The 16,947-nt window shown below is 44.6% G+C and overlaps 1 protein-coding gene and 1 pseudogene across 2 annotated transcripts; both read left to right on the top strand.

Annotated features, from left to right (window-relative positions):
- Nucleotides 1-318: 318 nt before the first annotated feature.
- Nucleotides 319-432, top strand: LOC114607937 (U2 spliceosomal RNA; annotated as a pseudogene).
- A 1,166-nt stretch (nt 433-1,598) lies between these two features.
- CYCS (cytochrome c, somatic) lies at nt 1,599-5,223 on the top strand. 2 transcript variants are annotated; one of them, XM_028750939.2, is made up of 3 exons: nt 1,599-1,754; nt 3,529-3,705; nt 4,799-5,223. In XM_028750939.2, exons 2-3 carry the CDS (start codon nt 3,537-3,539, stop codon nt 4,945-4,947), a joined length of 318 nt encoding a protein of 105 aa, XP_028606772.1. In that variant the 5' UTR covers nt 1,599-1,754; nt 3,529-3,536; the 3' UTR covers nt 4,948-5,223. The 2 variants fall into 2 exon arrangements, with proteins under 2 accessions (XP_028606772.1, XP_028606773.1); XM_028750940.2 differs by having other exon boundaries at nt 1,613-1,754; nt 3,532-3,705.
- Nucleotides 5,224-16,947: the final 11,724 nt, after the last annotated feature.

Here is a 16,947-nt window from a genome sequence, read left to right as displayed (position 1 = left end):
GTACAGGCCAGTCTTGACAGACTCTAGGGTTGTGCGCTCATCTCACTCTATAGGCCGGGAGCCAGCGCTGTCCGCAGACACTTCCGGGTCAAGCTGCATCTGGCAAGCCAGCGCAGCACACGGAACGCCGTTTACCTTCCCGCTGGTAAGCGGTCCCTATTTATCTACTTGCACCCGGAGGTGCTTTCGAACTGCTAGGTTGGCAGGCGCTGGGACCGAACGACGGGAGCTCACCCCGCCGCAGGATTCGAACCGCCGACCATGCGATCGGCAAGTCCTAGGCACTGAGGTTTTAGCCACAGCGCCACCTGCGTCCTTTTGGCTTCTCGGCCTTTTGGCTAAGATCAAGTGTAGTATCACATCATACGAAAGAGTTAAAGCTGCTCTTCCCATGCAATGTGGCATTATTTTTTTAAAATCCTCTTACCCACCATGCCTAATATTAATTTTTTGACAGTCCCTTAATATGGACACTATCCATGTGATTGACATAACATATAGTTAGGCTATCCCTGCCTCACTGTAACTGAGCCTGGAGTAAGGGTCATTGCAGTTTGCACTAGATGGACTACGGCTTGTTGGACTGCGGCTCCCATCATCTCTGACCACAGGCCATGCTGGCTGCAACTGACGGCAGTTGTAGTCCAGCAGCATCCGAAGGGCGCCATGTTGGCAATCCTTGTTGTAAGGCATAGGACCTTGGGAGGTTGCACAAGATATCCCATAAAAGGTGAGCTTCGAGTGGGAATTCAAAGGCAGGAAGAGAGGTGTTCTGGGGCATATACAATTGTGGCACTAAATTTTGCAACGTCATATCGACACAATCCAGCACTGTCACAGAGGGCACTAAAAGGCTTCTTCAAAAACAAAATTATTATATGATATCCCTAATGTAAAATCTACACTAGCTAGAATATGCATTTCATTCCAAAAGCTGAAAACATGTTTTCTCAGAAGCAAATCACATTGATTTCAACGCAGCTTGCTCCCAGAAAAAATATATGGCTGTATGCTAAACTGTTTTTATCCCACCTCTTTCTTATTCTGTGTTTGAATATTTACTCAGATAGATTCAGGTGAGAAAACAACCTTTAGTCCTTTAAAAAAAATATTGTGGCATAATAATCCTCAGACTATACAATTTAATACTTTGCTCTGGGTGCGAAGGTTAATAGAGTCGTTCCAACTTGTCTTGCTCCCTAATTGCATCATTTACCTGTAACTTTGTGACTACACCATCATTACCTGAATGGGGCATCCCCCTTCATTGTACGAAGAGGAACTGCAACATCCTCGCCCAATCACACACTGGGCGGGATTCCCACGCGCGTCACTTTCTGCAGGGAGGAGCATCCAATCACATGACCTTTTTTTTTTTTTTTAAAGCCAGCATCCTCAAGCGTGCTTGACCTTGCCGCTATCCCTCTTCTGCGCACGCGCCGCTGTCGTCATCTCCCTACGTCCCTGCCTTTGCGCAACGCCAAAGCCGGCTCACCCGAGATCCCCTCGGGCTCAACCTAACCTGCTGAGATTAGTCACGCTGACAGGCGTCCAGCTGGCCCAATAGAGCTTCTCCGAGCCGGTGTCCGATTGGCCGATTGAGAGAGACGGCGGCAAGCCCCCGGAGGGAAGCTTGGTTGCGCAGACACCGGTTACATAGCGCTGAGTACGGGGTGCCCTTGGGCTCAGTCTGCGGAACACTTGACGGGAGAACGCGCGGCGGCGGCTTTGCATCCCTTCCTCTAATTCGCGTGGTAATGAATGGGGGAGCGGGAGCCTCTCGTGTGAGGAATGGAGGGGGGGCACCCCGTACCCCGAACCGGAGCAGCGGGGTTAGGGGAGAAGCAGAAGCCTGCGCTGTAGGCCGGGCAGGGAGGAGAAGCGGGTCGAGGCGGGAGCGGGCTGTGCGGAAGGCCAAGGTCAGGCAGGTGAGCCCGGGGGGAGAGGCCTGGGAGAGAGGCCGGGCCACCTCCACGTGGCCGGGAGCAGGAGCGCGGCGGGCGGCGGCCTGGAATCGCTGCCCTTCATGCCCCCCCCCCCGTCATCGCCCTGGAAGGGGCTGTAGATTCAGCCCCCGCAGCGGCCCTTCCCTTCCACGGGCGGTGGAGACGCCGGTGTCTCCTGCCGGAGGGACGCGGCGTCCCCAGAGGCCCCGCAGCGCTGACTCATAGGCGGCGGCGATTTTATCAGGTTTCGAGCATGCGCCCTTGTGCGAGATAAGGAAGAAGTTGCTGCTGCTGCTTCTGGGCATCTTTCGACCTTGTGAAGTTCCACATAAAGCCGAAAAGGAAGGCACAGGTCGTTGACCCCAATAAAAGAGGCCGCCCGAGAAAAGAACATGGCTGCGCGCCGGTTTGACCCCCCGCGTGAACTCGTGCCCTTCATCCCGCCCTAATCAAAGCTTTTCGCGCGGCCTGGAGCTTCCCGCCGAAAACCAAGCATGGCTAAAGGCACAGGGGGAACTTGGTCCCTATATATATATATATATAGGGCGTCCACATGATCACACCGAACAGCAGGGATTAGCATTCTCTGTTTGTTTGCCAGCCACTCACAGATACGGGGTTGGCATTTAAAAGAATAAATTTTAAATACATATATACATTTACATACATATGATATATGTATTTTAATTCTATCCTTTTGTTTACCAACTCCATATCTGTGAGGGTGGCTGGCAAAGAGAAACTGCTTGTCCCTGCTGTTCAGTGTGATCTTGTGGATGCTCCCTTAAGTCTGTGAAACGGGAGACTCGAGAAAGCGTGCTGAACCAAGGGCTTTGGCAGCAATGGGTCCTGTTGAGGAAATAAGGGTCATGTTAAGGGTTATTTCTCATCTTCCCTCTCAGTTTGGGGGTAGTCTCAAAAACTGGTTAGGACAGTGACACCAGGAAAATGGCTGCAGCTCTGCAATATTTTTATTTTTTTTTAAATTGTCCGTGTTACAGATGTCAGTGTGAGAGGCACTGTAATGTTGGAACACCTCTTGCTTAATAATTTCAGTTATGTGCATGTTGATTAGGAAGCAAGAACCTCCCAAGTAAAGTACATAGGATTGTAGCGTTGCACAATAACGGTGTCATGAACAACTTAGTTTGCCCTGATTGTATCCTGGGTATGATGACACTACAGGAATATAGATTACTATGAATCAGACAGAATTGAATATGGTACCTTGTTTTATGCAGACAAGCTCTTTGATATTCACTTATGCTATCTTACTCTAGAACAAATGCTCCAAACAAATTTCCTGAGATAGTTTCGAACCCCAGGGACAGACCATTTTCTTTAATGTTTCATTTTAACATGTAACATTAGTAAAATCTAATCGCTTTTGAAAGTTGATCTACTAGTCCTGGTCACTGGCTTTAAAAATGCATTGTTTGGTGCTTGGTTTTTTTGTTTTCTTTATGGCCGCTTTTAGAAGTACCTGGATCTTTGCATTCTTACTGCGTTTCTCATTCACTTCAGATGAGCCCAACTGACCTTGAAATGTTTAAGATTGTATGATGTTCTTGTTTTTCTTCAGCAGTGACCATGGGAGACGTTGAGAAGGGCAAGAAGATCTTTGTTCAGAAGTGTTCGCAGTGCCACACAGTTGAGAAGGGAGGCAAGCACAAGACTGGCCCTAACCTTCATGGTCTTTTTGGCCGAAAGACTGGTCAGGCCGAAGGTTTCTCTTACACAGACGCCAACAAAAGCAAAGGTAAAATGGAAGTGTCCTATTAGCTTTGCAAATCAGATTGCAAGAAAACTAGTAGCAGTCAATAGGGAGGACATAGTTGTAACATAGAATGCATGCTCACTCCCATGACCAGGGCATTCTGGAATGTGCTCTGCATCTTTCCAAAACTCAACCAGTCCCCCTTCATTTCCTGTTATGTGACCTGCTTTTAGGTAATCAAGGAAAGGTGGCTAGGGAGTCGACTGCAGCTTATCAGGATGCAGAGGAGGAAGGTCGGCTCTGTGTGCATGGCACCAGTGGGAGTGCTGGGTTGGCTCCACTGGTGCATCCACAGAGCACTGACCTTCTCCCAGCAGTGGTGTGGCAGGAGTCCACGTACATGATGTTGCCACTCCTGTCTGCTTCCAAGAATTAACTTGCCATTTAATTTCTGTTCTCTCTGGAGTCAGCCTCCTAACTTCCTCTTTGCAGCAGCTTTGAGCTGCCATTTAATCATGAGACAGCCCACACTAGATTAGTGTCTCTTGCAGCTCCCAGCTCCATACATATTGGTGCAGGTTAGCTGGCAAAAAATTGTTTGCCAAGTAAAGAGCCATAGAAACACCACCTAGTGGTTGCACACACTTGGAAGGCATTTAGGTTTTGAATGTCATGAGAATGAGCAATTTCAGAGTTCCTAAAAGAAAAATACTCGGGACCTCATCTTAACAAATGCCCACTTAGGGGAAGATTTTTGCCATGCATTGCACAGCAATTTACTGCCTATGCGTGACTTGGCTTTTATCTAATACAGCATGGAATTTTACAGGTAGCATCATGACTGTACAAACAAGCAGGGTTGAGCAGGAAGTGTTGACTCCCATCATGTGCTTTCAGTTCAGGGCCGGTAACAACATCTTTAAGAGTAATGCCTCAGTGACTGGTCTTAAAAGTTACCAGTTCATGTCCTGATTGCCTAATTTGTCCGTCCAAATCTGCTGGTGGTTTTAAATATAAAATGAACCATATGACATGGTTTTCAACATTGGACCCCAAAGTATTGAAATGGGGGGGGGAGGGTTGTTGGATTCTTTATATAGAAAACATCTTGTTAAATACTGTTGTTGTTTCCTAGGTATAACCTGGGGAGAAGATACACTGATGGTTTACTTGGAAAACCCCAAGAAGTATATTCCAGGAACCAAGATGATATTTGCTGGCATTAAGAAGAAGGGGGAGAGGGCAGATTTAATAGCATACCTGAAGGAGGCCACTTCTAACTAATGGCTTCTGCTGCCTTATTTATTTCACCAAACAAATGGAAATGACTCTCTGATGAGATTGGTTTTTAAACTTTCTATTTTTACATGCATTCTATTGTAACAACTTCAAAAAGCCTTCTCGTCAGCCAGAGAACCTTGATCATGGATGGTTCTTAACATATGTACGTGTTCTTGTATTATAATTTATAGAATTGCACAATCAGGCTTGAATGAGTCCAGTCAGGGTGACTGTAGCGTTTCCTGATCATGTAATTAAAAAACAAACAACCCCTGTCAATGTGTCTTTCTGCTTTTTCTTTCCAAGTTCAAGCATACAGTGGTACCTCAGGTTAGACTCCGCTAACCCAGAAATAGTACCTCAGGTTAAGAACTTTGCTTCAGGATGAGAACAGAAATCGTGCTCCGGCGGTGCAGCAGCAGCGGGAAGCCCCTTTAGCTAAAGTGGTGCTTCAGGTTAAGAACAGTTTCAGGTTAAGTACGGACCTCCAGAACGAATTAAGTTCTTAACCCAAGGTACCACTGTATTTGAAAGCAATGAGCATGGTGCTTTCTATAACCTCATCACAAGCAAGTCCATGGCTCTGTATGCCTCTCCTGTTTTCCTTCCCCATACGACAAATCAAACACAAACTTTTTTTAAATTTAAACTTAGCTACAAAACTTGGAACATGACCTCTTGCCCTTGACTCTCCAGAGGCTTATGGTAGAGGCAGGCAGCATAATAACTGCTACAGTCATTAAAAAGTAGCAAGTTGGTATGAAGTGATGGTAAAAGCCATGAGTAGAGTCCTGTTGGTGCACTTGTGCTCACAGAAGGGCTTTAGAGCCAGCAAAGGTCTTCACTAATGGAAGAAGATAGGCAATAATAATAATTCCCATCATCCCCTTCTCTGACAGCTTGTTGTTTCTTCTCCCCTTCCCCAAAAGGCTGTTGAGTCCTAAGGGTTGAGATGGGCTGCAGAGGGAAAGGAGAGTGAAAAAAATGCATTCCCTCCCATTCTTTTAGCTGAGGTATACAAGGACACTAATTAGATTTTACCCTGGAGTGTTATGTGTATATATTGAGCAAGAAATGTACACAGTATAGCGAATGGCAGCACCCCATGCCATGATACATTACAATCTTAGTTTCTAAAAGGTTAGGGGCAACTGACTGGGGAAGTGTGTTGGTCAGAATTCATGATGGGCAATTGACCTGTTTTGGCAGGTTCTTGCGTTTTTATGAGTGCTATTTTTGAGGGCTTTGAAGGAAAAGGCACTACAAGATAAGTGCTTGTAGCAATGTAGTAAGTATACCAGCATTAACCATAGTCAATATAGCCAACGGTTAGTGATGAAGAACATTACAGACCAGCAGCTGGAGGCCACAGGTGCCTCACCTCTGAACTAACACAACCATTTTACTTCCAAATTCTTTTTCCTTATCACTGAACTCATCATAATTGAGTTGAAAGGTTCACTGACTTCTTCATATAGCTTAGAGGTAAGACATACTCAAACCAGATCTGCCTTGATCAGGCCACACCTGGAGTACTGTGTCCAGTTCTGGGCGCCACAAGTTTATTTATATATATAATATTTTATTAGTTTTTTTAAACATATCATTTTCAACAGTAATTAAACATACTTTTACATCTTACTCAAATTTTTGACTTCCATCAATCCTGTCTGAAAATTTTCCTATCTAATCTCTCAGTATGCATTTCTTATCTTCCCTATTACATTTCAAACTCATAACCAATATCTCTATCTTTTTCTACTTTGTAACACTTCGTATATTTCTCCTTACAAAACTTATAGTCCTACTAGTGTAATTTGTTGATTACAGTTGCTCTTCAAATAATTCATAAACGTCTTCCAATCTTCTGTAAATCTCTGGTCCCGCAGGTTTCGAATCCTTCCTGTCATTTTGTCCAATTCTGCATAGTCCATTAATTTTGTCTGCCATTCTTTCATCAGAATTTCTTCTTGTTTCCATTTCTGGGCTAACAATACTCTTACCGCAGTTGTTGCATATAAAAACAATTTAACATCTTGCCTATTAATGTCCTTGCCTATAATACCAAGTAAAAATGCTTCTGGTTTTTTAAAAAAATTTAAAAACAATTTTTAAGTTAAGAAGGATGTTGACAAGCTGGAATGTGTGCAGAGGAGAGCTACCAAGATGATCAAGGGTCTGGAAACCAAGCTTAGGAGGAACGGATGAGGGAGTTGGGTCTGTTTAGCCTGGTAAAAAGGAGACTGGGAGGAGATATTATAGCCATCTTCAAATAGCTAGGATAGCTCAGTCAGTCAAGCATAAGACTAAATCTCAGGGTCGTGTGTTTGAGCCCAACATTGGGCAAAAGATTCCTGCATTGCAGAGAGTTTGACTGGCTCCTGTTGTCCCTTCCAACTCTACAGTTCTATGAAATACCGTATTTCTCGCTCTATAGGACACCCTTTTTCCTCTTCAAAAATGAAGGGGAAATGTTTGTGCGAATGCACAATGGAGCGAATGCAGGCTCCTTGGCTTCAGCGAAAGCAACGCAAAGCCTCCAAAGCGCAGAGGGAGAGCTCCCTCCGCGCTCCGGAGGCTACACGTTGCTTTCGCTGAAGCCTGGAGAGCGAGAGGGGTTGGTGCGCAGGGATAGCCACCTGAAGCCTTTGGAGCGCAGCGGGACCTCGCGCTGTGCTCCAAGGGCTTCCGGTTCCTTTTGCTGAAGCCAGGACTTCCTTTCAACCACTACTGACTTTAATCATCTATTGAATACTCTTAAATACCTGCTTTTGGCTTTCTTTTATCAATCATTTTAATATCCTGTTGTATATTTTTGTAAACTGCTTAGAAAGCTCTCTTACCATCATGTGGTTTATAATATATAATAACAAATTCAATTAAAAAACACACACATATTCTTTTCCTTTCAAACAGAGTTTGAGCCTTACTATTACATACCTTTCAGTAACTGGATGTTGGTTACCGTACTTCTGGGCCTGGCATACAAAAAAATTTGCCTTATGCTTTGCCCCGGCTATCATCACGTAGATTTGGAAAGGCCGGGGCGGGGAGGACAGAAAAATGGGGGGGAACAGGTTTCCCCCCTTTTCCCCCCCAAAGCCGTTTTTTAGAAGTCCATGAGAAAAATGACAAAGAGCAAGAGCAAGAAGAAATGGAAAATGATAGCAGTAGTTCAGAAAATGAGATAGAATAAACTGCATGTATATGCTGTGTCTTCTGTTTTTTTGGGTTTTTTAAAAAGCACTACTCAAAGGGTAGACCTTCTATGGAGCTTAAATATTGAAGTGGACCTTAACTTTATTTGCTGTTGGTGCTAAGGGGCAAATAATTATTTTTTTCATTGATGGTTTCTTGCTTTTTTTGTTGCTTTTGAGGGAAAGGGGCTGGTTATATGTTTTATTGCAAGCATAATACTTTTATCTACACTGTGTTTCATGCAATTTGTAAAACTACTCCACACTAAATTTTTTTCAATTTTTCCAAAATTTCCATTTTTTCCGGAAAAAAACAGAAAAAAAACATTTTCCCCCTCATGGCTTCAAAATTTCCGGAAATTTTACATCTCTACACCGGGCACCTCTGAAATTTTATAGACCAAAGTCCATCCCTGGGAGGGGGCAGAGGGGGTGTCACTTGTTGCTTCAACATCTTAGCTCGTGCCTCTCATACAGCTGCTGATCTTGCAACCTGTGATTTACTTTTCGTACCATTCTAATCTGGAATTCAAAGCAAAACTGGAGTCACGAGTTCCAGTCCCTCATCTGACAGGGAGAGTTAAGACAACTGGCAATAGTTTCAGGCATCTGTTGCCTTCATGCCTCCTTGCGATCTTCTGCCAAGTGTCTGGTTGACACTGTAGAAAAGGACAAAGGACTAGATGGGCCTTTGGACTAATCCAGCAGGGTGGTTGTTATGTACTGAGTTGAATAGGATCCAAAATGCAGCAGTCTGATTGGTCCTAGGACAATAGGATTCAGAAGGCAGCAGTCTGATTAGTCCTAGGACAATAGGATTCAGAATGCAGCAGTCTGATTGGTTCTAAAACAATAGGATTCAGAAGGCAGCAGTCTGATTGGTCCTAGAACAATAGGACCCAGCAGCAGTCTGATTGGTCCACAGGAGCCACCCAATCCAGCTCCAGGTGGAAGTGAATCCACAGCCTACAGGAGCCTACAGGAGAATCCTGGAATTAGCCAATCACGTGGGGCCCATTGTGTAAATAATGTATATACAGTGGTGCCTCGCAAGACGAAATTAATTCGTTCCGCGAGTTTTGTCGTCTTGCGATTTTTTTCGTCTTGTGAAGCACGGTGTCGGAAAAGTTTTGGAAAAGCTTCAAAAATCACCAAAGTCTTCAAAAACCTCAAAAAAGGCTACCACACCGTGTTCTATGAGTTGCTCCTCGAAGTCAAGTCGCAACTGTATTAACGGTGTTAAGAAAAAGGAAACGAACTTGCAAGACGTTTCCGTCTTGCGAAGCAAGCCCATAGGGAAAATCATCTTGCGAAGCAGCTCAAAAAACAAAAAACCCTTTCGTCTTGCGGGTTTTTTGTCTTGCGAGGCATTCGTCTTGCGAGGTACCACTGTAAAGCAGACATTCTGGGGGAACTTCCATTCCTCCTCACCACTATGAGCTGAATAAAGAGCATGAAATCCACTCCTGACTCCGAGTATGTTTCAATGGTTCTTAAGGGAGTGCAGCCAGTTCATGCTCCAGAAGCTTCAATAGAAATGTACTACCAAGAACTCTACTTACGCAGCCAAAACATGAGATAAAATTCGCCCTGCAGGGAAGCATTCTGCCGCAGCTACAGAGAATCCATCTTACACTCCTGCCCTTTCTTTTATTCTGTAGTTTTTGATATCCTCCTGTGTTCATTTTTGTTGCCTATTCATAAGTGCCTGGCGAAACAACAGTGTCGCTTGCTGCATATATCAAATGGCGGCTTTGTGGAGTTCAGACTCTGATCCCTCTTGTGAAATGCTAGACTCTTGGGTCCTCCATTAGACGGTATGATTGAATTTCAGAACACTCAGTGTTATCCTTTGATTTCTGCTTGGGATCAAGTATTTACCTGCGCGGCACAGTGTCTGCATTAGCTTATTGCGCTGAGCAGCAGGCAGGCAAACAAAGGAGAGAAAACGGAGACTGCCGCTATGGATTGCACTTGTGGCTCACTTTAGCATTCATGGGATAAATAATCCAGAATGCCTCTGAACAGAGCAAGCCAAACTTCTGGTCTGCAACGCTGGAGGGGGTTTGGATGCAGTAGAGATGTTTCACACCCAGACCTGCCAAACTCTGGGAGATGGGAACCCCTGTTGAAGTTAGTGAAATTTCATCTAAGAAGCTCAAATCGTATATGTGACTGACACCCTTCTTTGGAAATTAAACCAATGTCAATACTTTAACATTCAAAAACTTTACTTGCAGAAACTTAGTTATAAATGAATTAAAACAGAGTATTTACAGTCACGTGCTTCTCCAAGCATGGGCTTCTTCTGACTTCCAAACAAACTGTATTTTCCTCCCTTTCCAGAGCTCAGTACTCAGCCTTCTGTATCTCAGTTAGGCCATGCCTTGCAACTTCTATGAGAGATTTCCACTTTCACCTTTTCCTTCAGCTTTTCTGTCTTTTAAGCAAAGAAGAAGCACTCAAACATTCTGTTCAACTTAGCAGTATTCACAGTGGATTCTAAAACACAGTCATCTTCCTGACATTAAATGGAGTCTCTCATTCACTAGATACCTCCCATGTGACTACTAGAGAACTCTCTAGAATTCAGTTACCAACCAATCATAGTCATACATAAAAGTATTTAGAATCTCAGTCAATTAAATTACAGTGGTATCTTGGTTCTTGAACGGCTTAGTTGACGAACAAATCGGCTCCTGGAGGCCGAAAACCCAGAAATAAGTGTTCCAGTTTTCAAACTTTTTTGGAAGCCAAATGTCCGGCACAACTTCCTCTTGAGTGCAGGAAGCTCTTGCAGCCAATCAGAAGCAGCACCTTAGTTTTTGAATGGTTTCGGGAGTCGAATGGACTTATGGACTGGATTAAGTTTGAGAACCAAGGTTCCACTGTACTATACTTAACAACCCCCACAGAGAGCCCCAATACACCTGCCAAACCAGATAGAAGTTACTGCTGGTGGTAACCCATGCGACTGGGTGTTTTGGAGGTGGAGAGTGAAGGTGGCAAGAGCTGGAGCAGCACAGAATCTGCTGGGTCTGAGGCTGGCCCTTCTACCAATATGTGAGGGCAACAGTTGTTTGTGACAAGCCAGAAGCTGGGATTGAAGAGCAAATCAAGACAAACAGATAAATCAGGGTTGAGGAGCAAGCTCACCACCCAGGAGTGGCTCTCTCAGCAAATTTACTCCATATAAACTGTCTTGCAAGCTTTTCCTTAATAGACTCCTGCTATGCAAGAGTTATGGAACTCTGCTGATGAAGTCAAAATAATTAAAATTCTCTGACTCGGAGATGAATGCGCATAGTGAGGCTGCATAATTGCTTCCAAAAGAATTAGAAAATATACATTTTCTAATAAAACTCCCTAAGCTCTTACTTCTGGGAGAGATAATTCTAAAAATTCCTGTAATATATGCTTTCAACTGTGGCAATGAAGATGAAAGACTTCCGTTGTAAGGGTTTTCTCTGAATCTGTTTTTTTTAAATTATGATTTAACGCTGCTCTCTGCTATTTTGTAAGGAGCTGGAAACTCAACTCATATATTTGCTGTTATATAACATATTACGAGGAGATGTAATACAAGTGGGGTGAGGAAATAGCCCCACATCACAGAGGCCCCAGGATGCAGGAATGAAGCAATGGAAGGTGACAGAAGTCAGTGGGAATGTCGGGGGATGAAGAGAAACAAGACAGGGGTAAGGGAGTTAAGAATGAACCGAACCAAAAAAGCAAATACATAGTGGCATTTCAGTCATCACTATGGCACAATTATGTTCTGAATATTTGGTACTAATCTTTTCTATTTGAATTCAATCACTTGACAAACATCACATCACAGCAAGATGGACTTGTGCTCTTGATTCAACACAAAAGGTTGCTACATTGGTGCTGTGATGGCCTGGGACTCGGGCTCGGACTCGGAACTGGAGGAGTCTCGGTCCACACCGGATCCTCTGCCTCAGGCGGCATCTGAACCGAGTCTGGGGCCTGATTCTGAAGAGCCCCAGTCTGCACAGGTTCCCCTGCAACAAGCACTAGCAGGGCTGAGTCAGGAGTCTGAGCCTGCCCTGGCTCCAGATGTGAGGATTACCTCGTTGCCCTCTGCTGTGCAATCATGTACAGCTGCTCCACTACCAGTTGGGTCAGGAGAGGCTGAGGCAGCCTCTGGGTCTAGTAACCCACCGACATCTCTCGAGCTGCAGAGACTCAGGTCTGAGAGAAGGAGAGACCTGAGTACTCGCAGGAGAAGTGCTCGCCTTCGGGCAAGACAGGGAGGTGAGTCACCGGGGGATCAGGACCGGCCGTTATCCCGTCAGAGATAAAAGGCTGCCGGACCCTGCCCCAGGTTGCGGGAGCAACGTTGCTGCTTGCTGGAACCCGCCTGAGACCTTGTGCCTGACCTAGCCCGGTTTCCTGCCTTGGCCCTGTTGGACTGACTCCTCATGGAATTCTTGGGTTCGGAACCAGACCTGGACCGTGTTGCTCGGGTTAACTCCTGGGCCCAGCACAGGTGCATCCTACTGGGTCCTGTCTTTACCATTCTGCCCCCCCCAGGTATTTTGTTGTTGTTGTTTAGTCATTTAGTCGTGTCCGACTCTTCTTGACCCCATGGACCAGAGCACGCCAGGCACTCCTGTCTTCCACTGCCTCCCGCAGTTTGGTCAAACTCATGCTGGTAGTTTCGAGAACACTGTCCAACCATCTCGTCCTCTGTCGTCCCCTTCTCCTTGTGCCCTAAATCTTTCCCAACATCAGTGTCTTTTCCAGGGAGTCTTCTCTTCTCATGAGGTGACCAAAGTATTGGAGCCTCAGCTTCACGATCTGTCCTTCCAGTGAGCACTCAGGGCTGATTTCCTTAAGAATGGAGAGGTTTGATCTTCTTGCAGTCCATGGGACTCTCAAGAGTCTCTTCCAGCACCATAATTCAAAAGCATCAATTCTTGGGCAAGCAGCCTTCTTTATGGTCCAGCTCTCGCTTCCATACATCACTAGTGGGAAAACCATAGCTTTAACAATACGGACCTTTGTCGGCAAGGCGATGTCTCTGCTTTTTAAGATGCTGTCTAGGTTTGTCATTGCTTTTCTCCCAAGAAGCAGGCGTCTTTTAATTTCATGACTGCCCGTCACCATCTACAGTGAACATGGAACCCAAAAAAGTAAAATCTCTCATTGCCTCCATTTCTTCCCCTTCTATTTGCCAGGAGGTGATGGGCCCAGTGGCCATGATCTTAGTTTTTTTGATGTTGAGCTTCAGACCATATTTTGCCCCCCAGGCATAGGGTTATGGAATTGCTGTTATGGAATTTTAATGTAGCCTGATGAGTCTTAAAAATTTCAAAATAACGTGATCTACTCCTCAAGGCAATAGTCAAACCAAATAAATTTGCATTTTCACCACTTTTCTCAGTTTCTCCAATGCCCTAGTCTAGCCACCAGAGGGAAATCTTCCTCTCTCTTTTTCATTAAATTCACAATATAAACAGATCGGTCAACCAGATTTTCAAAGCGGATGTCTTGACACAACTGATAACTGATATTCATTCAGTCTGTCACAACAGTAAAATAAAACTGACGTTTCATATGGTGTCCAAGGTGATAAGTGTCAGAACACTGTCATGAAGCACAGAAGACATGCAATGTTCTATAACACACTCTTGTTAGTTCAAATCTTGGGGAGGAGAAAGCATTATTTGCAAAATTTGATGCCCTCAAAGAGCACCTGTGTTCATTTTCATCTGTATATAAGAACATCACACACACACAGAGAGAGAGAGAGAGAGAGAGAGAGAGAGAGAGAGAGAGAGAGAGAGAGAAGATTGAGTGACTATCTCTGGATTCCTAGGGATGGTTTCTGGCAACTACTTAAAATTTTGCAGATGGCATTAGACTTACCTTCCATTGGTTTGCGAGGACAAAGTAGATGGTCACAACCAAAGTGTTAGGTTCTGATTCTGTGCTGGATTATGTACAAAGATTGGCAGAAAATATTAGTTTCAACTACTGTTTTTGTTTTTTGAATACGTTACCAGCCCTGTTATGCAGCAGAGTGGACAGACCTGCTTCTGGCGGTAGTTTCAAGGGGAACAAGCGAAGGCAAGAACTGGTGTATAAACAACGCCTTCCTGTATCATACAAAGTGTTAGCCCTAGATGAATAGCATTTCAGCTCTGCTTCAGGCAGCAAAAAATCTTAAGTTGGCACTGAAAGTGCTTTTTCCCATAGGAAAATATGACCAGTTCTGAAGATGTGCCATGATCACACACAGGACTTTGGTGACCCTAGTCGTAGCTGCAAAGGCACCCCGAGGGCTTCTGTTGCTCACAAAGCCTCTCCTCCCTCTCTCTCACAAATGGGATCATCTTAATAGATGGTCCTGGTTGCTGGCAGGACCTCAAACTGGTTTCCCCCACCTCACCCTGGCGTGGGTGGAGCTATCACCCTTATGCCGGGGTGGCACCACAATCACCCAGGGCTATTGCCCAATCCTTTTGAAGGGTGATTGTGGGGGATAGTATAAAAGTGGCAGCGTGACGTGTGCCAAGCACCTGCTTCGCGCTGCCGAACAACCCCTAAAACAGCAATTTAACATGAATTTTACTATCTATCGAGACCATTGATCCATAAAATGAAAGCAATAATCAATGTACTGTACTACAAAATAAATAAGACAATAGTGTAAATGATAAAAATTAAAATTATTCTTTTTTCTTACCTGCACTGATGATAGTCATTGTTTGGATGCGGGGGCTTTTATCCATTTCCGCAGTCACACAATCAATCAATCAATCAATCAGTAGCTGAACTTGGTTCCACACAGACACAGACAAAATTAACCAAAACAGTCTCAAAAACAAAAACGCAAAATAAATAGTAAAAAACAAAAGCGCCAAACTTAATGTGTTCCTGAAGCCCGTTTGATTTCCGTAATGTTTGAAAACCCAGGCGCAACTTCTGATTGGTGCAGGCACCCCGGAAACAATAGCTGACAACTGCACCAGACATTCAGCTCCTGAACAACGTTCGAAAACCGGAACACTTACTTCCGGGTTTTGGAAGTTTGGGAACCAAGGCATTTGAGAACCAAGATACCACTGTATATGAAAGCTTAATACAGTGGTACCTCGGGTTAAGTACTTAATTTGTTCCAGAGGTCTGTTCTTAACCTGAAACTCTTCTTAACCTGAGACACCACTTTAGCTAATGGGGCCTCCAGCTGCCGCCACGCCACTGGAGCACGATTTCTGTTCTCATCCTGAAGCAAAGTTCTTAACCCGAGGTAATATTTCTGGGTTAGCGGAGTCTGTAACCTGAAGCGTATGGAACCTGAAGTGTATGTAACCCGAGGTACCACTGTAACTGTATAACTTATTTACTTGGAGGTAAGTTGTAAAAGAAAACTTGGTTTATTATTAGGTACAATACGTTAGTAGTACTTAATGGTTTTGCTACTCCTTAAAGAAGATAGCTAGAGGCCTGCTCTAGTACCTCTCCGTGTATGATAACCTCCTTAGCCAATTACTCTCCAACTGCAATCACACACACACACCCTGCCAGTTAACTCATAGGCTTATCTGGAGGGCATTCCTAGAAGTGTGGCTCAGGATTCATTGCTCTAGGGTATCTTTCCATTCCAGCTTTACCAAGATCATCATCTAAAGTCTTCACTCTGGTCAGCTTCTACCTGTTGTTAATCTGACCTCAGTTTCCTCCAATGCTGCCAGAGTCTTCCAAGCCTCTTTCACAATTCTCCTTAGTTCTCACCTCAAATCATTTCAGCATCCAGAATAGATTCTCCATTTTCTTCAGTTTGCTTTGGGCTCAATCTCTTGGCTTCCTTTTGGCTTTCCAGGTTTCTTTGCCCATTCTCTTCACTGTCTACCGACGACTGTTCAACTGACCCCTCAAACAGTGCTGATCCCGGCTTTATATTCCCCTCAGCTGGGACCTCCAGCCAATCAATTTGTATCTGATGGAGTTCCAAATTCCAAACCTTTGTTGGCCTACAATTATGGACCAATAGCTTGGGATGGAATGTCCACCAAATGACCAACCAGACTGACCGTTTTTGGGTGCTGTGTATGAAAGGCCAAACCAAGCCATCACCTTAGCAACAGTGAACAACTGTGACAGTTTAACTGCCAAGTGACAGGCCTCATATACCCTGTATCTGTAGAAGATGATTCCTCTTCCCACAGCTAACAGCTTACATTCCAGTCTCTGTTTAAAGCCATCACAATGTTCATAGCAATACAAATGTACCTTACAAAAAATACCTGAACATGAGCTAATGGCATCTGTCAAGAGAGGAGTCAGAAGCTGTTGCCAAGATGCAAGCCAGCATATGACAGAGCAAGGAATGACTCTTCTTACCTCTGCAGCTGCCATCTCCTGGGTGACATGGATGCCATTAGGCAGTTGAATGCACATGCGCACTCCATCAATTTCCCTCCCCTCCACACCCATCTGCATGGCCCCAGGCACTAGCAACCCACACTATGCCACAGTTCCAGTACAGCTACAACAATGCCCAATCTCCTACCTAAACCATTAAAATAAGCATTAGAATGTGAGAAATGCCTTGTGGACTTTTATGCCTCTGCTTCATCCATGCTTGGGGATGAATCCCACTCTCCCCTTCATTTTTGGTGCAAACTGTGGTTACCGACTATTATCTTTGCACTGGAGCTTATGAATCATGCTTTTAATTTTAAGCACTTACTTCTAACCATAGTTTGCAACTAACCACATTTAGATACCAGTTATGCTATCCATGTTGGGACGTGGGTGGTGCTGTGGGTTAAAC

Source organism: Podarcis muralis, chromosome 12 (assembly GCF_964188315.1).
Source record: "Podarcis muralis chromosome 12, rPodMur119.hap1.1, whole genome shotgun sequence".
Classification (NCBI taxonomy): Eukaryota; Metazoa; Chordata; class Lepidosauria; order Squamata; family Lacertidae; genus Podarcis; species Podarcis muralis.
The sequence above is the reverse complement of the archived record's forward strand: the minus strand, read 5'-3'. Positions and strand labels throughout refer to the sequence as shown.

Bases quoted from the DNA above. Each gene is read 5' to 3' on its own strand.
- CYCS (XM_028750939.2), top strand. From the start codon at position 3,537: ATGGGAGACGTTGAGAAGGGCAAGAAGATCTTTGTTCAGAAGTGTTCG. The intron at 3,706-4,798 runs GTAAAATGGAAG...GTTGTTTCCTAG, and splicing joins AGACGCCAACAAAAGCAAAG to GTATAACCTGGGGAGAAGAT.